The 25,153-nt window shown below is 48.4% G+C and overlaps 1 protein-coding gene and 2 long non-coding RNA genes across 9 annotated transcripts in view; 2 read left to right on the top strand and 1 right to left on the bottom strand.

Annotated features, from left to right (window-relative positions):
- LOC309618006 overlaps positions 1 to 280 on the top strand; it is a 151,996-nt gene extending 151,716 nt beyond the window's left edge. For 3 of the 4 annotated variants that reach the window (XR_014238227.1, XR_014238228.1, XR_014238229.1), the window contains one exon: positions 145 to 280. This is a non-coding gene — a long non-coding RNA (uncharacterized lncRNA). The remainder of the gene's footprint in view (positions 1 to 144) is intronic. The other variant, XR_014238230.1, reaches the window with a different exon arrangement.
- The window catches only part of PELP1 (proline, glutamate and leucine rich protein 1), a 45,485-nt gene that overhangs the window by 1,736 nt on the left and 18,596 nt on the right, over positions 1 to 25,153 (bottom strand). Inside the window, exons 1-15 of one of the 3 annotated variants that reach the window (XM_082371031.1) lie at positions 21,606 to 22,053; positions 13,412 to 13,476; positions 12,925 to 13,030; positions 8,191 to 8,340; positions 7,878 to 7,949; positions 3,560 to 3,619; positions 3,100 to 3,250; positions 2,785 to 2,914; positions 2,550 to 2,637; positions 1,997 to 2,085; positions 1,801 to 1,917; positions 1,534 to 1,681; positions 1,233 to 1,392; positions 468 to 523; positions 118 to 324 (exon numbers count right to left, since the gene is read on the bottom strand). In XM_082371031.1, the coding sequence (XP_082227157.1) occupies positions 118 to 324; positions 468 to 523; positions 1,233 to 1,392; positions 1,534 to 1,681; positions 1,801 to 1,917; positions 1,997 to 2,085; positions 2,550 to 2,637; positions 2,785 to 2,914; positions 3,100 to 3,250; positions 3,560 to 3,619; positions 7,878 to 7,949; positions 8,191 to 8,340; positions 12,925 to 13,030; positions 13,412 to 13,476; positions 21,606 to 21,854 (1,848 nt within the window). In that variant the 5' untranslated portion in view covers positions 21,855 to 22,053. Of the gene's footprint in view, positions 1 to 117; positions 325 to 467; positions 524 to 1,232; positions 1,393 to 1,533; positions 1,682 to 1,800; positions 1,918 to 1,996; positions 2,086 to 2,549; positions 2,638 to 2,784; positions 2,915 to 3,099; positions 3,251 to 3,559; positions 3,620 to 4,018; positions 7,112 to 7,877; positions 7,950 to 8,190; positions 8,341 to 12,924; positions 13,031 to 13,411; positions 13,477 to 21,605; positions 22,054 to 25,153 lie in introns of those variants that run through there. The other 2 variants (XM_082371032.1, XM_082371033.1) reach the window with 2 other exon arrangements.
- Positions 332 to 1,931, top strand: LOC309618008. 2 transcript variants are annotated; one of them, XR_014238238.1, is made up of 3 exons: positions 332 to 470; positions 870 to 1,016; positions 1,793 to 1,931. It is a non-coding gene; the product is annotated as an uncharacterized lncRNA (long non-coding RNA). The 2 variants fall into 2 exon arrangements; XR_014238239.1 differs by having other exon boundaries at positions 332 to 550.

Raw genomic sequence — 25,153 nt, 5'->3', positions numbered from 1 at the left:
GAGAGCGAGCATCAGGGATACGGGCCTTCATGGCACCAGGGAGGGAATGCCGACCAGCATCAGAAACAAGAGAATCCAGGAACCCACGAGGTGGATTTGGCCACACTCCGCAGTTACCTCAAGGCTGTCTTCTCTCTGGCCCAGGGAGAAGGCCTGCAGGGCACAGGCGAGCGGAGGCGGGCAGCGAGGAGAAGGCGCCAGCAGCAGAGCCAGCAGCAGGCGGTAGAGTTCCCGGCGGCAGCGTGAGCTGGTATACGGGGAGTTGCCTAGGACCTCGCCCTGCTGGACGCCCATGACCAGTGGGAGGACCAGATCATGCAGTCTCTGAAAAGGACAGAGAGCACACCTTGCGATGACACTGAGACGAGCCAACCCTTCTCCGGGGCCTACTCCCCGGTGTGAATGAGCCCCCCACAGGCACAGAGCAGCGGCCCCTCCCACCTCCGTGGGCACCAGGCTCCACTCACCCTGTGAGTCTCCTCCTTGATGAGAGGCCCGCACATGAGGACGGTCCGGCTGAGGCCTGGGGAAGGAGACCAGTATGTTGGAGGTGGGCGGCTAACACGATGACGAGCCAGGGCTTCTGAAGCGCGTGGCCCCAGCTGAGCACCCCGCTCTGCCGCGGCCCACCTCGGGCAAGTCACGTAACTCCTCTTAGTTTGTTTTCTCAGCTATAAAACGGGGATCCTAAACGTACCCCTACTACCTAAGGCTGTTGACAACATTATGTAAATGAGATAGATGATGGAGGTACATTATAAACGTACATTTATGTATTTGGGGAGAGCTGGCACTTCCCTTCACACGGGGGTGGGGTTGGAGGGCAGTGAAATACACGGGACCCAAAAGAAAGTCACTTCTGCGTCCAGATTAGCGACTGTGTCAGAGCAGGAAGCCCACTGAGCAGCCCGCCTGGGGAGTGTGAGCGCCACGGCCCAGGGATTTCGTCCTGTTCCTGGCCCCGCCCTCCTGTACTAGAACAGCACTTGGCACGGAGAGGGGATGCACGAACAAAGGTAACTGAGACCCTGGAGGGGCGGTGTCGACACCAGCACTCCCTCTAACAGCAGGACCCAAGATTCCCCCTGCAGCCCTGGGGGGTGGCATGGCTTCTCCACAGGCTCATAGCTGGGTGTGCATGTTTTCTGTACCCTCCACCTCAACGACTGGTTCGGGGCTGCCACCCCAGGCCATCCCGGTGCGCCGAGGTGCAGGGCCCAGGCCTCACCCACCTCTCAGCGCAGCTGCACACACGTCACTGTTGGCATTGCTGTCCCCTTTCCGGTGGCTGGGCGGGGCCATAGCCTCCCCCATATCCAGCTTTAGCTTCTTGGGGGCGCTGGGCTTCCCGGTCTGCAAACCCCCATCAGGGCTCCCCCGGGGACTGCGCAGCTGGCGGGGGAGGGGAACATAAATCACACACACAGGCCAACAGGAAGGCAGGACAGTCAGAAGGCAGTGTCTGGTGACGAGGCTGGCGAGGACAAGGGGTGCAGGAGGGGGTCCCGGGACAGGGGCAGAGGCCTCACTCACTTTGAGGGCGTCAGCCGGCGGGGAGATGTCACTGAGCAGGTGGGTGAGCAGGGCCTCACCCGAGGCTCCCCCCTGAAGCACTCCTGCCGAGGCCCCACACACCTGCACCCACAGCTCCAGGACCGCGTACACCTTGGTCCGCATGGTGCTGTGGGAGGAGCAGAGTGCAGCTTGTGAGAGGGAGTCATGTCCCAGCCGCCGGCACCCCCGGTCCACCGGCACCCCCTCAACCACCCTCTCCTCTTTATTCTATTCCTAGATGGTCACCTGTAAGGCCTCTCCTGGCCTGGAGAGAGGCTGTCCCTCCCAATGCTCCAGGCATTGAGAACCTGGGGAAGCAGGCGGCTGATCAGGGCCCCAAAGCGCAAGAGCCGGCCTCCACACCTGGGGGCGAAGACAGAACAGTGAGCCCCGCGCCCAGCACATCCCAGCCCCTGCACCGCATCCGCCCGACCCCACTCACGCGAGGACGAGCGCAGAGAGCAGGTCCAAGGCTTCCAGGTGGAGGGAGGGCAGCAGCAGCAACCGCAGGGGACCATCTCCAAGCAAACTCTGCGGAAAAAATTAGCAGAGCAAGGAGTGGGGGAAGAAAGTGAGGCAGAGCAAGAGAAATGGAGACAGGATACACGCATGTGACTAAATACACATGTGCACGCAGGTAAGGAGCCCACACCCGACCCCAACTCCCCCAACAAGATCCAATTGCCATCCTCCTCAACAGACCCTGGAAGGAGGAGGACAAGGGAGGGATGGCCGAACCTCGCGGCAGTGACGCAGCTGACCCCCAGCTCACCCTCCCCTGAGGAAGCATCTGCTACAAGTGCGCCCGCAACACGGGAGCGAATCGGCACTGCTGTGCATGTGCCGGGAGCACGGGAATAACGGCGTCTGGAGAGGGAAGGAGCTGGCCGGGGCAGCCGCAGGCAACATCCCTTTGGGAGCCACAGCCCACACTGCTTGCCTGGCTGCCCTGGGTCCCGGGCAAGTGCTGTGAACAGGGGACAAACTCCACTTACGATGTTCTTGGCACTGACGCTGAGGGTCCGGCAGATAAGATCCAGGATCTCCTGCACGGGGACGGACACGGGAGCCCCGAACTCGGAGCTAAAGAGAATCAGAGCAGGGAGATCCTCAGCGCGGGGTCCCCAGGGGGACTCCACACCCACCCTCAACCTCCCTCCTCGTGATGAAGATGACGCCCATCTCAGCCCCTCCTGCTCCAGGCCCTCGCTCCCTCCGACACTCACACACCTGAGCATGAGCCCCAGGCAGCGGGCCAGCCCGGAAAACCTCTGCCAAAGCCGGAGAAGGACATGGGCATCGCCATCTTCTGAGGGGGAGAGCAGCGTCTCCACCCCAGGGCCTTCATACTGCACAGGAGCTGGACAGAAACACAACCACCTTCACACGCCAGGTCTGTCTTCCACCCCCTCCTCCTCCATTCTGGTGGAGGACCCACCCATACTCGAATTCCTCTTGCCTAGAACGCAAAGGCCCCGCCTGTCCCGACCACCCCTCTGCTTCCCTCACCGCTGTGCCACTGACCACACCAGCCACAGTCCCTACCCGTTTCCGCTCCCTCATACAGGGCCCCAAGCAGGCTGTGCAGAGAGGCCAGCAGGCTGTGCAGCTCATGCTCCCAGCTGTCCGTGTGCTTCAGGCCCTGGGAGAAGCCAGCCCCCAGAGAGGGCAGCCGGGAGTAACACTCACAGGCCAACTGCAGGAGAGAGGTTGGAACCCTGGTCAGATGGGAATCCAGCCCGGCCACGGAATCCCAGCCCCACCAATGCCCAGGAAGACGGAGATCAAAGAGAGCTCTGAGGGAAAATGGAAGGGACGACGGGGCAGAAAGACACAGGTGGAAACACGGGGGCAGAAGTCATGACTTGTGTTTACTGTGTATGTTAACAGGGAGGGGAGTGAGACTGTGGTCGAAAAGCAGTAACAGACAGAAACACAAAGAAAGAGAGATAAAAGGAGCTCCAGCTCAGACCCCAGGCTCCCCATCTCCCTCCTTTCCCTTTACCTGCTGGAGCTGAGGGCTCAAGGCGTCCACCCGAGACAGGAAAAATGAGGCCAGCTTGCCCTGGATCAGAGGGAAAGAAAGGGAGAGGCTGGTGAGTCAGCTTCAAGGGCCAGAGACATAGACCCTGCCCATTCCCAGCAGCAGAATCGAGGCCCAGGATCTAAGGCCTTTTTCTTTCCTGCAGACAAGGAAGCACCACACTCTAAGGGGCATCGTGCCTGGGTGCAGACATGCTCTCATGGTAGAAAGACACCCTGAACGTCGCCTCTTGTCCTTAGCCTCCCTGTTTGAGGCCTGTGTCCCACAGACGACTGGGCCCCCTCCTGCCAGTCTTTGCAAAATGACAGTCATCTCCCTCAAGCCAAAGACACAGCACTGAAAAGCAGCTACCTCCACGCCCCAACTCCCTGCCAGCTCAGACAAGAAGCAAGGGTCCAAGCTGGGAGCTGCGGCACTAACCAGAGGTGTGAGGGCAGGACAAGGTGGAGAGAGAAGGAAAGGCCGCCCGGCAGGACTGAGGTAGCACATCTCAGAGCAGCGGCCTGTCAGTTAGCCAACAACAGGACTCCGCCTGCCATGTGAAGGCGCCGGCGCAGGAGTGTTTAACTGGGGCCCCATCTATCTGGAGGTAGAATCAAAGGGGCCTGTGAACATGGAAGGGAAATTTTTTTAATCATTTTCACTAACCTGTAAATGAAGTATAATTTTTTTTTTTTTTTTTTTACTATAAATGTAGACAAAAAGCCACAGTAGTATTAGCAATACCTCTGACTGTCACCATCAGAAATCACTTATTTTCATTTCACATTACATATAGTTGTAAACAGTTATCTTGAATTATCATTCACGTGCATCACTAATTTGAAACTTAGTTACCAGACCTGCTGCTGGATCCTGTTATTTGACGCGTTAATAAAGAAGCACATCCTACTCTATCAATCACAATTTTTTAAAGTATACATTTCAACAGAATCAGTGTCCCTTGCAATTCCATGTAGTTTATGGATTTAAAAACATTCGGAGAAGAGGTCTACGGCACAAAAAGGGTGAGAACACTGAAGTATAACAGGATTTCCACCTTCAGTGGGTGTAACAGTCGGGAAGACAAATGTGTGGAAAACAATAACCTGGAACCAAAGAGGGAGGGTCAGGAGGGACTGATGCTGGGAGGCAGGACTGAGCTGGGTTTGGGAGAAAACGGAGGACCCGGATAAGGAGACAGAGGGAGGGACACCATGAGGAGAGCTACAGGCTCCCAAGAGGCCCATGGAGAAGCAGGCCGGGGCCTTAAATCCCAGGCTAGTGTGTATGGACTTCATCAGGGGATGGGGCCATCACATGCACAAAGGTCAACTTCCAGAAGACAAGGAAGACAAATCAACAGTGGCACCAGGCACGCAGCAGGGGACTTATGGGAGGAAGCAGGCATGGAGGTCTAGCAGTGTGGGGTTCAGAAAGCAGCCCTCCAAGGGCTCCCTGCCATCGCCCTGTGGCAGGAACCACATCTGGTTTCCCACGTTCCATTGCAGGATTCTCACCATGAGACAAGCACTGTTACAGCTGACCCCAGGGTATGAGAAGGCCTAGAACCGTTTCCCTTGGGACTTGGAAAGCATTTTCACGTCTGGTGTGGTAGGGTTCTGAACACTTCAAACCAAAAGCAGCAACCGCCCACAGGTCTCCTGATTCACCGGCTTCTCCAAGGATGATTGATAGAGAGTCGCCAAAGCCTTATCTACAGTGGCACTCAGCCCTTTTGGCCAACTTACTGCTCACGCTTTCCCTGAGACTCTGAGTCAAAAAGCTGGGCTGAGGCCACCAAAAGTCTGCTTATGTGACTGCAGTCAAGCAAAGTACAGGGACATGGCTCTGGCCACAGGTCTACCCCAAATGACCTGCAAAGCAAACCAAAGTAATGGCTCACTTGGAACATTTCACTTGAAACGCAAGCCCGCGTGCACACACAGTATGTCCTGGGTGTCTCTGAAGAGTGGCGTGAGTCTTCCCACTCATCCCAGGGAACAAATAATCTGTCGAGGAGGAAAGGTAAAGCCTCTACAGGACTGACTTCAGGGACTCAGAATGCTTGAGATACCTCATTTGGGAGGGGTAATCCTGAGCTTGGAGACTGCAATTGCCCTGGGAGCTTCTGGGGGATGGAATAGAGAACAGATAAACACTCCAATTATCAGTTTCCTAAGTACTGGTCTGCAAGACATTTCAAGTACAAACTGCCCCTGGGGCCTCCACACAAGACAGATTCTTATCTGCCATGTTGGCAATAGACAAAGCCAAACTCCTCAACAGAGGGAAGTTCTCCAGATGACACTGTATTCTTAGAGAAATAAAGGCATATGCACCCCATAACAACATATGAAAGTTTTGTTGTTTGGTTTGGAGAGGGTACTTAAAATGCAGGCCATAACTTCAAAAACTACACGTCTGACAAAAGGCTGTGAGTTATAGATGAATTCTCCTGACCACTCACAACAAAAATTAAGGGGCACTAGCAGAGGACTCACGGGCAGGCTAGTCTGACTACTCAAATCTTGACCCCACAGATAACACTCAGTTCTCCCTGCACTTCCTGGGGGGATGCAGGTGGGTATAGATAACCCCAAACCAAGCTGAATCAAAGCAGGCATATGCAGTAAAACCTCACATACTTTGACCAATGAGGGGTCAGAGACAAAGATCTAGCCTGTGTAATTTGAGAAGTTAACTTACAGAGCATTTTAGAAGAAAGTTTAGTTTAGTAAACTAAACTTAGTAAACTTTAGTTAAAAAAAAAAAAAAAAAACTTTAATAAAATCCCCAAGTTACTCCAAATGCCTTCTTGACAAAGTCCTGCCCTGCTACCCAAAGATTCTACTACCTGCCATTAGTGGCAGTCATATGAAAACAAAGCATCAGCAAGGACGTGACCCATGTTCACTGAGAAATATCATCTGCTCCAGGGCTTTTCAAATACTGCAAGTAACCAGTTACCAAAGTCTCCGCAAGTACCACTCCCAGACCACAGCCCATATGCCCGCAGAGCTCCGCGTCAGGCTCACGATCCTTCCCAAGCCACTAACAACAACTGATCAGAGCCGGCATCAGTGTGGAAGCCTGTCTGTCAATCCTGTCCACGTGCTTAAAAGTGCCTGGGGAGTTTGGTTTGGTGGGAAAAACATGGGCATGAAGGACAAATAGTTCTCACTCGCACCCTGGTTCCACAACTACCAGATACGCAGGCTTGTGTTAGTCAAACCCTTCTGGACCCGTTTCCTCCTGTTTAATTCGGTGACACCAGCACTACAGAATTACTGTAAAATGAGAAGACACACAGCAGAGTGGCTGGCACATAGTGAGTACCAGTTCTACTAAGTACCAGTTCCCTTTCCCTTTTACTTTCTTAACTTGGTCTTAGAACCATGTGAGCTTACTTTCAAGATAACTTGAATGGCAAACTCCCCCTTAATTGGTAATACTGAGTATAGTATTACCAATTACTGTGATTAACCACATGAGTTATACAAAAAAAATTATTAATTTGCCGTTAATTCCAGTTCTCCATAGGTTTGTGCTTCCATCTGAGAAAGGGGGTGCCCAACGGTTTGTCGAGCAACGATGAGTGTATCAAAACAAGAGAGAACATCTAATCAACAGGAGAACACCTATTTGTTCTTAGGTACTTGTTGGCATCGAATTATTCTGCAAACAAACAATAAATGTACCAATTCCAAAGGCCCTTTAACTGTTACTGCTTTGGCAGAATTTCATAACCATTCATACTTGTTATTTTATCTCCTTGACACTAACACTCTAGTTCTTTCGCTGACCTCCTCCCCCCTCACCTGCCCCACGGCCACGCTGCCTGGTTGCCCCAGTAAGGCTCTCCTGTGCGGCCACGACAGTCCGGGGGACAGGGTGGGAGAGTAGTCAGGAAAATCAGGAGAGAGAAGCGCCGGGGAAGCTGGTATAGGGAAGTAATAAGTCAGGAAGCCTTCCCAGAGGAAATCATAAGAGCTTTAGGAACAAAGTAAAACAAGATGGTAGAAAAATGGGCAGGGCATTCTAGAGGTACAGAGAAAGCAGGGCAGAGAGAGGAAAGAGTCCAGGGGTAAGAGCCCGAGCTTTGGCATCAGTTCTTAGGCAAGTTACTTAATTTCTATTTCTTTATCTGTGAGGATTAAATGAGAACGCATTTAAAGCTACGAGGTGGCATAATTAGAGCTGTGGAGACAGGAGCTTAGAAATCTCAGCACCGGAATCTGAGGTAAGACGGCTATCAAGGTTTATGTTGGTGGGAAGACGAATTCCCATGAACACTTACTTTGAGAGACCCACACGCCCGAGGAAAATAGGTCATACAAGCCTTCATTCCTTCCAGTGCCGAGAGCTCACTCTGGGGGAAAAACAGAAAGTAAGGAAGAGGCCGAGAGCCCAATGCCCCCCGACCCCATCTCCACCCCACCACCCGCCCCTCAGGGTCCCTTCTCCTTATACTTTTTCTTGGCCCCGACCTCGTCTCACTTCTTCAATCCTATTCCCCAATCACTTCCATCACATTCTTTAACCTAATGGGTGTCAGTGAGGGCAAGCAATGCGAGGGGCCGAGGGGAGGGGGAACCGGGGAGGCGTCTCACCTCTGGTCTGAGGCCCAGCAGGGAGGTGAGAAGGCCAGGGAGGTGGTTCATGGAGATGTCCCGGAAGAGTGTAGGAAGCTGGGCCGCATAGCGGAGTAGGTCCCTCAGCACAGCCACAGCCAGTTCCATCGTGGGGGGCGGGTCCTGGGACTAAAGAGCAACAACACCCCATGCTCCCAACCTCACCTTCATGGTCACCAAAAGGAGGAACGAGAGGTATGACAACATGGGGCTTTTGACAAACACCACAGTTAACGTCAGCATTACCATCAAATCTACTAGGGACAGGGACTTCCCTGGTGGCACAGTGGTTAAGAATCCGCCTGCCAACGCAGGGGACTCGGGTTCGAGCTCTGGTCCGGGAAGATCCCACATGCCGTGGAGCAACTAAGCCCGTGCGCCACAACTACTGAAGCCCGCATTCCTAGAGCCCGTGCTCCGCAACAAGAGAAGCCACCGCAGTGAGAAGCCCGCGCACCACAACTAAGAGCAGCCTCCGCTCGCCGCAACTAGAGAAAGCCCACGCGCAGCAACAAAGATCCAACGCAGCCAAAAATAAATAGATTTATTAAAAAAAAAAAAAAATCCACTGGGGACAGAGTGTATTAGAGATATGGAGCATCCGAACTAACATATTTATCTACAGACAGGACATGTGTTCACATTTTAGTACTATGCGTGTCTGAGGGTCCGAGGAATTTGGGGGGAAAAAAAGGTAACAAAGCCACACTTTAAAGATCTGCCTGACTAGACCATCTCAAGAGTTTCTTGCTGCTCCCATACTACATTTCCCTGCGAGGAATGGAGAGGAGCACTTCTCAGACCACAAAAAAAGTCTCAGCCAAAACAAAACCGCCCCACCTCGCCAAGCTTGCTTCTGGCTGTCTCAGACCTACTGTGGAACTCATGGAGGAAAAACGGCTTGAATTTAGAAGGACTTCTCTAGAAAATTAACATGTATCTAAGGGAAAAGCCTTCAGCACATTACCCCCTGCTAGACCAGATGCCACGTGTCAATGAAACAAACAAGAATGCTTGTTAGAAAGTCCGACTCAGTGGGCCTACCAACCACAAGCGGGCCTCAACACTGTCCAGCAATCCTCCTGCACCTCTCGCTGGTTAACTCCCTCGGCTCCTCAGCCCCGCTCCCACCACCGTCACTTCTGTATAACCCAACCTGCAACTTCAGAGAAAGCTGGAGCCCAAAGACGGGCACTCCCTCAGCTTCCCACCACCAAACTGAAAACTCCATCTCCATCCTCATCCCCGCTCTCCTTCCTCCTGTCCCACTAGAGGAGATGCTCCTCCCATCCAAGGACAATCCCTCCTCGGTGCTTTAGATAGTCCCCCCTCCCTTCTTCTCAGAACCTTACACTGTTAACTGGCCCCCTCTCTCCAATCCCTCTCAAAAGGGTTCTTCCTACTGACATTGGTGCATGCTCCAGTCTCTCCCATCCTAAAAGTCCTTCTCCTGAGCCCGTACTCCACTTGCCCAATCTCAGCTGTTGCCCAGTTTCTCTCTCTTACCAGCAGAGCCAGACGTCTTGACAGGACTGCCTACCTTCTCCATTTCCACTCCTTCTCCCACGCACTGCTCATCCCAGGGCAACCTGGCTTCAGTGTCCACTGCTCCACCAGAAACACTTTCACAGTCTCATTACCCTTGAGTTGCTAAATCCAATAAAAAAATTTTCAGTCCTCGTCTTATTCCAGCTCAGAAGGGCATAAAGAGGGCTTCCCTGGTGGCGCAGTGGTTGAGAATCTGCCTGCCAATGCAGGGGACACGGGTTCGAGCCCTGGTCTGGGAAGATCCCACATGCCACGGAGCAACTAGGCCCGTGAGCCACAACTACTGAGCCTGCGCGTCTGGAGCCTGTGCTCCGCAACGAGAGGCCGCGATAGTGAGAGGCCCGTGCACCGCGATGAAGAGTGGCCCCCACTTGCCGCAACTAGAGAAAGCCCTCGCACAGAAACGAAGACCCAACGCAGCCAAAAATAAATAAATACATAAATAAACTTGAAAAAAAAAAGAAGGGCATAAAGAGAAATGACTCCTCCGTCTTCCCTGAAGTATTTGAATTCCATCCAACCCACCATCCTGGTTACCTCCTTTCTGCTGCTCTGTCTTGTCTGCTTTGTAAGCTCATCCTCCTCTACCTGACCATTGACTGTGGAGCGCCTCAAGATCCAGTCTGTATAAGGACTCAACTTGATCATCTGAGCCTCATCCTCAGCTTCAGCTGCCATCTAAACGCTGAGGACTCTTCCTCTTTGTAAAACATATTGACTGAAGCCCCCACCCACTGAACCCTCAGGGTTACCCTCTGAGATATCTGGTCACTTCCACGCACACTAGGTCAAGGGTATGCTTCCTGGGGGCCTCTACTGAATGCCCAAGACCATACTCATGTTATTTTCACCACTCCCCTTGGAACCTGGCTGTCTTCCAATGTTCTGATACCCAGGAGTCATCCTGGACACATCCTTTCCCTGACGCTATTCCATCATCAGGACCTGTTGTCTATTCTGCCTCTAAATCTCTCTTGAAATCCCTCTTTGCCTCTAAATCTCTCACCTACTTCTCATCATGTCTACAGCTGCCGCCCTAGTCCAGGCTACCATGAATGCTCTCCTAGCTTACCTTAGTACCTTCCTCGTGGTCTTTCTGCTGCCATTCTGACTCCTTTCTAATCCTGTCTCCACACAGCAGCCAGAGTGGTATTTCCAAATGAAAGTTTGATCACGTCACCACTACCACCACCTCCTTCCCCCTACTCAAAACCTTCCATGAATTCCCACTGTTCTGAGAATAAAAGCCAAACTCCCTAATATGCCTACAACGCCACACACAGCCTGGTCCCCATCCACCTACCTCCCCGGTCGCATCTCATTAACCTCAGCCACACCAGCCTGCTTATAATTCTTCAAATGAGTCAAACTCCTTTTCTCTCAGGACTTTTGCAGGCTTAGAACACTTAGAAAACTCTCAGCCCAGTTCACTCCTACTCATCAGAACAGCCCTCCCTGAACCACTGACCCTGATCACCACCACCCACACCACCCCAGTCTGGGTCAGATTCTCTCGTTACATGCTCTCAGAGAACTACATTCTTTACCTCCAGAGCACCTACCGAAGTTTATCTTTTCACACTCATTGTATAATTATTCTCTTCCAGGACTTCCTTGGTTAAGCCTCTGCGCTCCCAACGCAGGGGGCCCGGGTTCGATCCCTCGTCAGGGAACTAGAGCCCACATGCATGCCGTAACTAAGGAGCCCGCGTGCCACAACTAAGGAGCTGGCAAGCTGCAACTAAGACCAGGCACAACCAAATAAATAAATTAATACTTAAAATAAACAGATTTTAAAAATAAAATAAAAAGCACTTAAAAAAATAAATTAAATATTCTTCTCTTCCACTAGAACACAGATCAGCAAACCATGGTCTGTTGGTGCCTGTTTTTGCACAGCCCACAAGCTAAGAATGGTTTTTACTTTTTTAAAGGGTTGGAAAACAAACCAACAAAGAAACACTACGCAACAGAAACCATGGGACTTCCCTGGCGGTCCAGTGGTGAGGACTCCGTGCTTCCAGCAGGGGGCACGAGTTTGATCCCTGGTTGGGGAACTAAGATCCCATGTGTGTGAGGCACAGCCAAAAAAAACAGAAACCATATGTGGTTCGTAAAACCTGAAACATTTTACTATCTATAGACACCTAGAAAGTTTCCCAACCCCTGCAAGAGACTCTAAACACCTGAAAGCAGGGTCCAAGTACATCTCTCCACCAGAGCTTAGCACACAACCTGCCATGTGTGCCCAGAACATGCTTGCGGAAGAACTAAGTGGGGATGTCATCACAGGATGTAAAAGCAGGAAAAAATTTAAATGTTAAAAGAGGAAGAGAGGACTAGGAGAAAAAAAAAAAACCTGGGGAATTCCCTGGCAGTCCAGTGGTTAGTATCCTGCACTTTCACTGCTGAAGGCACGGGTTCAATCCCCGGTTGGGGAACTAAGATCCCACAAGCCAAATGGTGTGGCCAAAAAAATAAAAATTTAAAAAAAAATTGGGGGGGACTTCCCTGGTGACGCAGTGGTTAAGAATCCGCCTGCCAGTGCAGGGGACACGGGTTCAAGCCCTGGTCTGGAAAGATCCCACATGCCATGGAGCGACTAGGCCCGTGCACCACAACTACTGAGCCTGAGAGCCACAGCTAGTGAGCCCATGTGCTGCAACTACTGATGCCCACGCCCCTGGAGCCCGTGCTCCGCAACAAGAGAAGCCACCGCAGTGAGAGGCACGCGCACTGCAACTAAGAGTAGCCCCCACTCGCCTCAACTAGAGAAAAGCCCACGCACAGCAACGAAGACCTAATGCAGCCAAAAAAAAAAAAAAAAAAAAAAAAATTTAGTAAACTAATTATTTAAAAAAATCAAACATCTGGGAAAAGGAACTTTAGAGATGTCACTCATTAGAAAAGCTAACAAGGATGTGAAACAGCGGTTACAGAGTATGAAAGGTCAGATGAATTAAAATAACCCAGTAGATAAAAATATCAAAACGTTTAAAAGGATGTTTCTATTTGAAGCTCATCCTCCCTGCTAGAAAAAAACTGCTTCTAATTATTCTGTCCTCAGAACTAAATGTCTAAGCCACAAAGATGTACCACATCCAGGATGGAGAATATGGCATGGCTGGGGGAGGGAGGGAGGCAGGGCGGCGGCTGAATCCTTACCTGCAAGACCTGCTGAATGCTCCGAAGCCAGGACACACAGTGCTGCTGGAACATCTCCGTGGGGCTCTCCCCCACCAGCAGGGACAGCAGACACAGGCCCTCAAACCTTGTAAGAAAGGTGAGTGACAAGTGGGTGGTGGCTAAACTGCAGAGAAAGCAGTTCATCGCCCTTTTGCGCTCACTGGCTAGAGAAACACATCACCTCCAGACCCAAGGCGGCTTCTAACTCCTGAAATACCTGGAGGACTTGGAGTGAGGTGCGGGCAGCAAGGAAAGAAGGGAACAGAAGGTGGGGCACAGGAAACCTGGAAGCTGGAATAGGTGGGGTTCAAAGCCAAGTGAACTCATGAAAAGAATCAAACCCTCCACCTTCTTGGGAATGGAGAAATCTCAGGAACCCGTGGGGTGGTGACAGTGGATGCACAGATGTACAGCCCTCTTCCTAAAGAAACGTCCCCCTGGAGAAAAAACAGGGTTAAAGACTTACCGAGTTTTGATAGAACCAAGACGTGCATTACTGAGACCCACCAACGCGCCAACAGCTGAAAGGTTCTGGAGGAAAGAAGACAAGAAAGTGAGTCGGGAATAGGATGCTAAAGACACAGGATTTCTCCAAGCGCTTCCCTGCCCCGGTGTTTCCGAAGCCTTTTCTGAAGTAACACCTCCTTTGAGGCCAAAAGACCATTCCTCTAGAGGCCTACAACCTTTTCCCTATTTTCAGTAGGTGACACACACACACACACTGTCCTGTCCCGTGGGCTTTCCTCAAGTTACATCTCACCTGTCCCCTCCCCCACTTCCCACCCAACAAACTAGTGTTACCCAGAAGGCTAGACCGCCCGGCTCATCCCAGCTACCAGACTTCAAGGACAGGCTCCTTCCCGTTTCCCTAGACAGCCCCTAGCGCAGAGGGACATCCCTAAATGCTTGCTGACTGGACACTAAACTCATCTGATCCCTTCTTCCTTCACCCCAAATCCCCCTCCTCCTGTTCCTGGCTTCCTTCGAGCTGCTAATGCCAACATAAACCAAGTCAACCAGAGCTTCCTTCCTGCACATTCTGGCAGCCCTGAAAGAGGTCTCCTCCTCAGCCCTCCCACAAGTAAACTCTCCATGCTCAAATGGCCAGACTCCTCCGGTGGCCCCTGTATCTCCCTAACTGTACTCATCATTCATTCTTTCAACAAACACATCTTATGCACTGAATCAGATGAAGGAATACAGAGCTGCATAAAATAAATACGGTCCCTGTTCTCATGAAGGGAAATGTTGATTCACTTAATAAACATTTATTTACCTACTTTACGTGAGACACTGTTTGAGGTGCTAGGGAGCGTATATGTTTGAGGTGCTGGGAGCTTATATTCTAGTTAGAGGAGACAGAAAATAAACAAATGACCAAATAAGAAATAGCATGTTGGAAGGTGCTAGGTGCTAAGGGGAAAAATAAACTGAGGAAGGAAAGGAGAGGCTGGAGTAGGGAAGGGAGACAGCACTTTATGTGGCGTGGACACAGGGCCCTCTCTAAGAAGCTAGTTGAGCAGAGGAAAGTGAGAGCAAGGTGTACTGATACGCTCACACGCACTGATAGGAATATAAAATGGTGCAGCCACTTTGGAAAACAGCCCAGCAGTTCCTCAAAAGGTTAGAGTTAACCATATGACCTAGCAACACCACTCCTAAGCATATGCCCAAGAAAAATGAAAACATGTGTTCTCATAAGAAATCGTATACGAACATTCATAGCAACATTAGTCATAACAGCCAGAAACTGGAAACAACCCAGATGTCCGTCAACCATGAATGGATAAACAAAACGTAGTATATCTACACAATGGAATATTACTTGGCCATAAAAAGGACTGAAGTTCTGAGACATGGATGAACCTTAAAAACATTATGCTAAGGGAAAGAAGCCAGACCCCCAAAGCCACATATTGTATGATTCGCTTCTATGAAATCATCAGAGCAGGCAAACCTATGGAGACAAAAAGTAGATTAGTGGTTGCCTTGGGCTGAAGAGCAGAGAGGGGTTGGGGGCAAATGGGGAGTGACTATCAATGGGTATAGGGCTTCCTTTGGGAGTGATGAAAATGCTCTAAAATTGATCATGGTGATGGCTGCACAACTCTGCAAATACTAAAAACCATGGAATTGTACAATTTAAATGGGTGAATTGTAAGTATGTGAATTACATCTCAATAAAACTGTTAAAAAAAAAAAAAGGCATGCTGGTAACTTTTTGTTGTTCCAGGCAAAGCAGAGACCAAGAGCAAAGGTTGTGAGATGACAGCACACTAGGCGTATCTGAGGAACAGCAAGGAGGTGAACTGTCACTAGAGGAGACTGCGTGGGAGAGACGAGGCCCCGGGAGCAGGGTGGGGCCTTCTGGAGTCATATAGGCAACCGCTGACTTTCACTCTGAATAAGATAAAAGCCATGGGGTAGAGGAGAATTAGGCAGAGAAGGGATATTACTTGACATAATTTATTTTTTAAAACACATCCACAACACCTGAGTCGCCTTGCAAGAAGGCAGAAGCAGACGGAAGTAGGAGGCTATTTTAAGGATCCAGGAGAGAGATGAGGCAGTGTAAAGAGCGTGGTAACAGTGGGGATTCAAGCATCAAGTTGTGGTTATACTCTGAAGGTAGAGCCCACAGGATTTGATAACACACTGGATATGGGTGGGAGATAAAGAAAAGAGGCAAAGCTAATTCCAAAGTTTTTTGCCTGAGCAACTAGAAAGCTGGAGCTGTCACTTACTAGGCGGCAGAATACCGCAGGAGGAGCAGGTCTGGGGCTGAGAATCAGGAGTTCAGTTTCAGGTGTTAAGTCTGGGATGTCTATTTAATGCCAAGTAGGCACTGGGTAGCTAAGTTTGGAGTTAGGAGAAATCCTGGTCAGAGTATGGATGTGGGAAGTTGTCGGTCATCAGACTGGATCAGCTCACTGTGGGAGTGAGTGTAAACAGAGGAAGAAAGCAGTACAAGGACTGGGTTCTTGGGCAGTCAAACCGTGAGACGTTAGAAAGGAGAGGAGGAACCAGTAAAGAAGGCGACAAAGGAGTGACCAGTACAGTAAGAGGAGAATCAAGAGAGAGTGGTATCCCAGAAGCCAAGTGAAGAAAATTTTGCAAGAAAGGTGTCATCAGCTGTAACAAATATTACAGACAAGTCAAGTAATAGGAGGACCAAAATTTGACCTTTGAACTTGATATCTTCAGTGATCATTGTTGACCTTCAAGACTTACCAAGTTACCTGGTAAAGCAGTATTTTGGTGAAGTAGTTAAGCTAAAAGCCTAAATGGGATGAGTTCTAAGGGACAACCATCAGGGTAATGATTCGTTCAGGGAAGAATCTTTAATGGACACTAAAAAAACGGGTGAAAGGGTAACAATACACAAAATTACATAATCTCCCCACAGGAAAAAAATCATAACTTTATAATGAAGAAACCTGGCAGATATCACTTTAACCCATGATCAAAGTTAACATCACCAGTAATGGGACAAAGAGACATTATGTGCCTCCTGATACGATGCGACAAGAATGTCACACATCATTTCTGCAGTATTCCTGCCAAAACTGCACAACCTGAACTTAATCATCAGAAAACAGCAGACAAACCAAGCTAAGGGACATCCTATAAAATAACTATCCTGTACTCTTCAAAAATGTCAAGATCGTAAGAAATTTTTCTATTGCTATCAAGGACACTTTTAGCACAACTGACAAAACTGGAATAAGATCTATAGATTAAATCACTTATGGTACTGATATTGATTTTGAGTTTGATGATGGAATGCGGTTATGTAACAGAACGTCGTTTTTAAGGAAATGCACGCTGAAGAATTTACAGGCAAAAGGGCATCATGTCTGCAACTTCCTCCTTCATGGACCCAGAAAAAATATGCCCAGAGAATGATAAAACAAATATGCATTTAAAATGTTGACATTCGGGGAATCTGGGGGAAGGGTATATTCTTTCAAATTTTCTATAAATTGTAAATCATTTCAAAGTAATATTATTTTTTTAAAAAGAAGAATGGGAGAAACTACAAGTGCAAACAACTCTTTTAAAGAGTTTTGCCATAAAGAGAAGCAGAGAAATGGGGCAGGAGCTGGAAGGGGGACTTTTTTTAAAGCGGTTTTGAGCTATATGCTGATGAAAACGACCTAACAAAGCGGGAAAAGCTGATGATGAACAAGTGGAGAAGCAATGGACTTGTGTACATGCAGAGGGGATAGATGTCATGTACAAGTAGAGGGCTGGCCTGAGTAGGGGCATGGACCAGCTCACCCCTAGTAATGGGAGGGAAGGCAGAGCATACGAGCAGAGACACAGGTAAGCTGGCAGATGCGGTGGCGGCAGCCTATGGGAATTCCCATCCCCGTTTCTATTTTCTCACTGAAATGGGAAGTGAGGTCATCAGCTAAGAGTGAGGATGGAGAGAAGTAATCAGAGGTTGTCTAGGAAAGTGGAAATGTAACAGGATTGCTAGGCAACACTAAGAGTCCACTTGAGAAGATGATAGCCATGAATTTAAAGTGAGACCAGCCAGCCAGGATACATGTATCTCCAGCCACACTGAGCTGTACAGGTACAGGCACCAAATAAACAGAGTTGGATTTAACACAGACGGGGTGTTGCCGGGCAAGTACAATGAAGGCAGAAGGGTGAGGAAGTGATTATAATGGAATTTAAACAAGGTAAGAAGAGAAGAGAGAACATGACAGATAATAAATAAGTTAATTTATTTCAGGGCTTCCCTGGTGGCGCAGTGGTTGAGAATCTGCCCGCCAATGCGGGGGACACGGGTTCGAGCCCTGGTCTGGGAGGATCCCACATGCCGCGGAGCAACTAGGCCCGCAAGCCACAATTACTGAGCCTGCGCGTCCGGAGCCTGTGCTCCATAACAAGAGAGGCCGCGGTGGTGAGAGGCCCGCGCACCGCGATGAAGAGTGGCACCCGGTCTCCGCAACTGGAGAAGGCCCTCGCACAGAAACTAAGACCCAACACAGCCATAAATAAATAAATAAATAAATAAAAATTAAATAAATAAATAAATAAATAAATAAGTTAATTTATTTCAAATAGTGATGAACGCTAGGAAAGAACCAAAACAGAATAATCTGACAGAAAATGACTGAAATGGGAAGGACCACTGTATTTTAAAACAGCGTGCTCAGGAAAGGCTCCTCTGAAATGGTGGCATGGAAGCTGGGATCTAAACAAGCAGCTCACCTCCCCAGGAGTTTCCCAGCAGAGAGCGACGGAACTGATGAGCAGTGGCCTCAGCTGCTGCAGAAATGAGATCAGCCTGGGGGGGCTGGAGCACAGTGAAGACAGGCCAGGAGTCGTGTGAGGGGAGGTCAAGAGGCCAGCAGAGGCCGCACTATGTAAGGCGTGGTGCAATAAGTTAGTGTACGGTTTTAAGCAGGACAATGCTCCAATCTTACTGATATTTTTAAGAAGATCACTGGGTACTGGCCAGAGAATGGGACAGTACAAAGCCCTAGGGACACAAGGCGGAACAAGACACTCTGTCCTTCAAAGTATGTGCAATTATAAGGGAAATGAGATACAGGATTTGTTTTAAAATGCTCCGGGGGGGGGGGGGGGGGGCGGGGGGGCGGGAGGCGGGACTTCCCTGGGTCGAGTGGTTAAGAATCCGCCTTCCAATGCAGGGGACGCAGATTCGATCCCTGGTCGGGGAACTAAGATCCCACACGCCGCGGGGCAACTAAGCCCGCGTGACACAACTACAGAGCCCATGCGCTCTGGAACCCGCGTGCCACAAATAGCCCACGTGCCGCAACTACTGAGCCCACATGCCACAACTAGAGAGAAGCCTGCGTACCACAACGAAAGATCCCCTGTGCCGCAACTAAGACCCGATGCAGCCATAAATAAATAAATAAATAAATAAAAATAAAATGCTCCGGGGGCAGGGGAGGTTGGAGGCAGAGTTGGGAAAGTGGGAATGAAACAAGACCGGCAAAATGTTCACTGTTAAATCTGGGTGATAGAGACAGCACGGGCCGGGGTGGGGGTGGTTAAAAATACTATTTTCTCTATTTTTGCGTCATCTGAAATTTTCCAGAAGTTTTTTTTTTTTTTTTTAACTACACACAAAAACAAATCAAAGCCCAGTTGTGTGGGTATGGGGGAAGGAGGTTGAGTGTATATGTACAATGAATAAATAATTTCCATATGGTGTAATAAAGAACAGCTAATCATAGGTGGTTTGGAAAGGTTTCCCAAAGGCAGTGACAAACAAACATTGAGTTGAAAAGATTTGGGGGATTGCGGCTGGGGAGTGGCTGGGGGGGGCAGGTATGGAGAGGCAGCACAGGGAGAGATTCCAAGCACAAGTGCAAAGGCCCTGAGGCAGGAAAGTTCAGGTGCTTAAGGATTTTAAAAGGCAGCAAACAGGTTAAGGATTTTACAAACAGGATCAGCTGTTGTGTGGGAAATGAATTAAAAAGAGCAAGACTGACAGCAAGGAGACCAGTTGCCATAATGCAAGCCAGAAATTGTGAACTGTGCTCAGGTAGTTCCATTTTGGAACTACTGAGTTTGCAGTACCCGTGGGAAAGCAAAGTTGGTGATTAAGCGTAGATGGATGGGCCAATCAATGGATCTCTTTTTCTGTCAAGCGCCAGGCCTATTTACTTACCTTCATTTCTCATCTCAGCTAAGCTAGAAATTCTCCGAGGAAAAGGATGATGTCTTACTTATCTACCTAGAGATGAGGAATAGTAGGTAACACATAAGAGATACTCAGAAAATCTTTGTTGAATGAAAATCTACAAGGAAGTGAAGGAAACCCACCACACAGTTCCATGTTATGAGAACTCAATACAACACAGAGAAGCAGAAAAAAATTCAAGGCAAGATATATCCAAAAATATAGTACAGGCAATTTAAAGGTGTTTCCCACATCACCCTTAGATTCTTTACTCAAAATTCTTCTAGGGGAAGGGAGGGTGGGCAAGGGATGAACTGGGAGTTTGGGGTTAGTAGATATAAGCTATATCAAAACATATAGAATGGATAAACAAGGTCCTACTGTATGGCACAGGGAACTGTATTGAATATCCTGGGATAAACTATAATGGAAAAGAATATAAAAAAGAATGTATATATGTGTGTAACTGAGTCGCTTTGCTGTACAGCAGAAATTAACACAGCACTGTAAATCAATTATACTTCAATTTTTAAAAAATGCTTCTAGACTTTAGACACTTAAGAGAAATTAAGCAAGACATTAAGTTCATGTAGCTCGCCTTGAGGGAGGAGGGGAAGACTTGAAAGAGATGATGACGGAAATCACACATTTATAAACAGAATAGATAATATTTCAGAAATACTTAGGAACCACATGAATCACAGGAGGGGAACTGGGCTGAGATACCAGAGGCACAGTTTTGTCACCCTCAATGAGGACTAATAAATAAATGAGGTCATCTCTAATAAATTTGGGGCTAAGATTATTGAACCACCCAGCAGGTTGTGATAACCCTCTTCCTGGAAGGAAGCATAGAGCTGGGAAGATCCCGGTAACAAATGCTGGACAAGGAAGAACTCATGTACACGGGTCTTGCAGGATGAACAGAATTTGGGGGAGGGTTAGGGGGAGAAGATGGAGCACGGGAGATAATATTAAAGGTGAACCTACCATAGGTTAGACAGTTATGTCTTCTTGGAATCTGGGTAAGATGATGGGGGTTAAAGCCAGGATGGGGGCAATGGGAAAGATATGGAAAGAAGTGGACAGATCTGAAAGCTACTTAGAGAATAAAATCAAAAGGACTTAACAGACTGTATACGGAGGTGTGTGAGCAAAAAGAAAGTGTTTAGAATGACATCTGGGTTTCTAGCTTGTAGGACTGAATGGAAGTTAGATTCTATTCTGTGTATAATCCAAAGGACTCTTCTAAACCAGTCTACAAAGCGCTGCATGATCTGTTCACTGCCGACTCACCTCATAGCGGCCACTCTCTTCCCCTCCATCTCTGAACCTCAAGCACAATGCCCTTCTTTTCAGTTCCTACCAGAGGACCTTGCCACATGAGCTTTTCACTGACTGAACCGCCCCTCCTATTTTCTTCCCCTACCCAACTCCTATGATTATCTTTGGGGATCTCAACTTAAACTCCAGTACCTCAAGAAAATCTCTGCAATTTTCCAGATTAGGTTACAGGTCCCTACTATAGAATTCTCATAGTGTTTTGTAACATTTTGTTCATCGCCATCGCATCTATAACTGGAGCGCCCAGGATTTAGCCCTCAGTAAGAGCTCAATAAATATTTGTTGACTACATCCATTCACTCAGTCGAAACAAGCCCCAAAACAGATACTTCCGGGTGAAAAAGAAGCTAAAGATCATACATCTAGTGAATGACGGGGCCTGGGATCGAACCCATTCATGCGTGTCTACCGATAGCCCAGCAGCAGAGAAAACGAGGCCCTTCCTCTTCCGAGTTTCTTCGACTCACGGCTGATAAAGGAGAAATGCGTGAATCTCGTCCAGAGTGATACCTGGATCCGCTTTCTGCCCCCAGCTTTCCTTCCCTCCACCTCTCCACTGCAGCTGCAGTACACCAAGACCCCGGTGCACAAAAGCTGCGCCAACCTTCCAACAGGGCCGTGGGCCTGCGGGCTACAGACTCACCTGGGCCCCGCCCACCGTCCCATGTAGCCGCAAGAGGCACATGAGCCCCGGCAAATGTGGGACCGAGCGGACTGGGGGGTGCACAGGAGAAACGGTGGACCCAGCTCGCGGCTGTAGCAACCCCGACACGCTCTCCAGCAGAAGCAGGCGGAGACGCGGGCCCGAGTTCACCGCCGAGAGACCCCCGGTCCCGCCGGGAACCCCAGCCGCGGAGCCCGCAGACGGCCCGCTAAGAACGGCTGCCGCCATCTTCACCCGGGCTCTGGAGGTGGCGTGGCGCGATGACGCAAATACCCCGCGACGGACTCCTCGAGGGGAGGGGGCGTGAGGAGGGGGCCTTGGTCCTGCGCTTTGCAGTCCGCTCGCCGGCTGGGAGGGAGCATGCGCGGCGTGGAAGGGCCGGGACGCCCCAGCTGTGGGTGTTTAGTTCCCGGGGTGTCAAGGCCTGGTCGGTGGGCTGGGTCGAGGGTGGGAGGGCGGACCAGTGGCGGTTAAAGAACACGTGGTCAGGACTACAGGCGACGGAGTCCAAAAGCTAGCCTTTAACGTAGCGTAATCGCAGGACACTTTCGATCTAGGCATCACTGATACCTAAGGAACTGGCCTCGTTGTCTGAAATCATAGATATTGTTAACTACATTTACAACGACAGAAATGATACAATACACGTGCCTTGCAAATACAAATTCAAACAATAAAGAGGGCATAAAGTAAAAAGAGAAACTCCCTCTCCCCCAAGTCCTTCCCCCAGTAATGTGTATACTTTCCTAATATTAGTCTATGCACAAACACATAAATACAGAGTATATTTTACAAGAGCGGGGTCTGCACTTGGCTTTTGTCACTCGATATATATTGTGGGCAACTTTACGCCGTTTTTTAAGCGGCGCGGTACAATGAAATGGGCGCACCACGAGTTAACAATTCTATTGCTGAGTACTTCCAGCTGCTCCAGTTTTTAACTAATACAAACACTTTTTTAAAAAAAATACAAACACTTTAGTGAACACCCTAATACTTCTGTGCATTTTTTTGTACACAAAATCTTCATAATTTGAATCTAATAAAATTCAAATCCCAGATTCAAATGCAAGGGTCATCTTTTTTCCTCTTTTATCGCACTTTATCTAATTCTTCTTCAAGTCCTGGCATTCTGCCTCCAAAATATACTACCCAATAGGGTTCATTTTTCTCTACTTCTCCAACTCCAGTGACACGCTGGGCCAAGTAACCATTCTCTCTCACGTGGCCTCTTATGCTAGCCTCCTGCAGTGACCTCTTCATTGCTCTCCCTGCTCCCCTTCTGGCCCTTTGTACTCCCTTCTCCACGCAGCAACCAGAGTGGTCTTTTCAGATGGAAGTCAGTTCTTGTCACTCCCTGCTTAAAGCCCTTCAGTGGCTTCCAAATATCATGTGAATGAAATCTCATCTTTTCACCTTGGCCTACTAGAATCCCCACGATCCAACCCATACCCACCTGTGACCTCAACACATACCACATAAGTCACTCTCCTTCTCTTTCCTTATCCTTGAGCCAAACTAGCCTACTTTCTATCCTCTGGCAAGCCCATTCCCACCTCAGTGCCTTGGCACATGCTGCTGCTTCTGCCTGGAGAAACGTTCCTTTGACTCTGTATGACTGACGCCATCTGGCCATCCTCAGAAAGGACTCCTTTATAAGAAGTTCCCACTCTCACCCCCATTACCCTCTATCACATTACCCTATTTAATTTTTTTTACAATTCATTGCACTATCCAAAATTTATTTTCTTACTTATTCACTGTTGTGTTTTCGTGTTTTTTTTTTTTTGGCTGCATTGGGTCTTCATTGCTGCACGTGGGCTTTCTCTAATTGCGGTGAGCGGGAGCTACTCTTTGTTGCGGTGCACGTGCTTCTCACTGCGGTGGCTTCTCTTGTTGCAGAGCACGGGCTCTAGGCGCACAGGCTTCAGTAGTTTTGGCTCGCGGGCTCTAGAGCGCAGGCTCAGTAGTTGTGGCGCACGGGCCTAGTTGCTCCGCGGCATGTGGGATCTTCCCTGGCCAGGGCTTGAACCCATGTCCCCTGCATTGGCAGGCGGATTCTTAACCACTGGGCCTCCAGGGAAGTCCTCACTGACTGTTTCTTCTGTCTAAAATACAGACCCCATGAGAAGGGTCTTGTCATCTTCAATATTTTATCCTCATCCCCTAGAACAGTAGTACCTGGCACATAAAAAGTGCTCAATAAATATTTGTTGAGTGAATAAATGAATGAGTTTTGGATGAAAGAAAATGCCTTTTTAAATTTTGACAAGAACTAAGCAAAATGCCCTCTAGAAAGTTTGCATCGATTAACACCCCTGCCAACCATGTAGGACAGTGTTCTATAGTTTATACATCATACCAAAACTAGGTTTATTTTTTAATTTTGTCAACTGAATAATGAAAAAGAATATCTCCTTCTTTCAATTTGTTTTCCCTGATCATTAGCGAAATGGAGTAACTTCATATGTTTAGTAGACATTTGTATTCCTTCTTTATTAATTATCTTTCCATAACTTTTACCCCTTTTTCTATTGGGTTGTTAATCTTATTAATTTGTAGGAACTCTTTGTAGATGAGGGAATGTATTCTTGACTGTTATCTGTGTTGCAAGGTTGCAAGGGGTCTTTTCCAATTTGCCTTTTTATTTTGTTATTTTTAAATTTCTTAGCCTTTTTCAAGTAAGGTGTTGTGATTAAGGGCACAGACTCTGGAGCTAGACTGCAGGGTTTAAACACCAGCTTTGCTTCTTGCAAGTTGTGTGAGTCTGCAAGTTACTTAACTGTGCCTCCCCTTCTTTATCTATGAAGTAGGGATATTGTAGAACATTCACTCATAGGCTTGTGAGGATTAAATGAGTTGATATTTGTAAAATGCTTGGAACAATGTTTGGCACATGGTAGATACTGTACATAAAGTGTAAGCTGTTGTTATTTCAAGCCCTGGGGTCTGATATCTTGCGAGGCTTTCCCTAACCTCCAAGGTTATAAAAATATTCTCATGTATTTTCTCCTAATACTTTTATAGTTTTATTCTGTGCATTTAGATCTTAAACCATTTAAAATTCATTTTGTTTAAGGTGTGAGAGATATAACTTTTTTCCCAAATGGATAGCCAATTGTCCCAACCCTATCTAGTGAATCTGCCATTATTTCTCCATGGACTTGAAATACTACCATGTGGGTGTTTATCTGGACACTCTATTCTGTTTCATTGCCACGTTTAGTATGATTGCACCAATAACACTATTTTAATTATCATAACATAAAAAATTATCTGGTAAGACAAATGCTTGCTTCACTCCAATTTTTCAGAATTTTCCTGACTATATGTGAAAGTTGATTCTTTTGATAATGTTTAGAATCTGGTTCCCCCCCCAATAAAGTCTCATTGTTATTTTGATACAGCATTCAATTTATAGGCAATATGAGAAATGATGTCTTTATAATGATGGTTTTTCCCACTATGATTATATGGTGTATCTCTTTCATTCTTTCCAGCCTTCTTTAATATTCTAAAGTTGTCTT

Source organism: Balaenoptera borealis, assembly GCF_965194805.1.
Source record: "Balaenoptera borealis genome assembly, chromosome: 20".
In the NCBI taxonomy this organism is placed as follows: Eukaryota; Metazoa; Chordata; class Mammalia; order Artiodactyla; family Balaenopteridae; genus Balaenoptera; species Balaenoptera borealis.
Note: the sequence above shows the minus strand (reverse complement) of the source record. Positions and strands in the feature narration are given on the sequence as shown.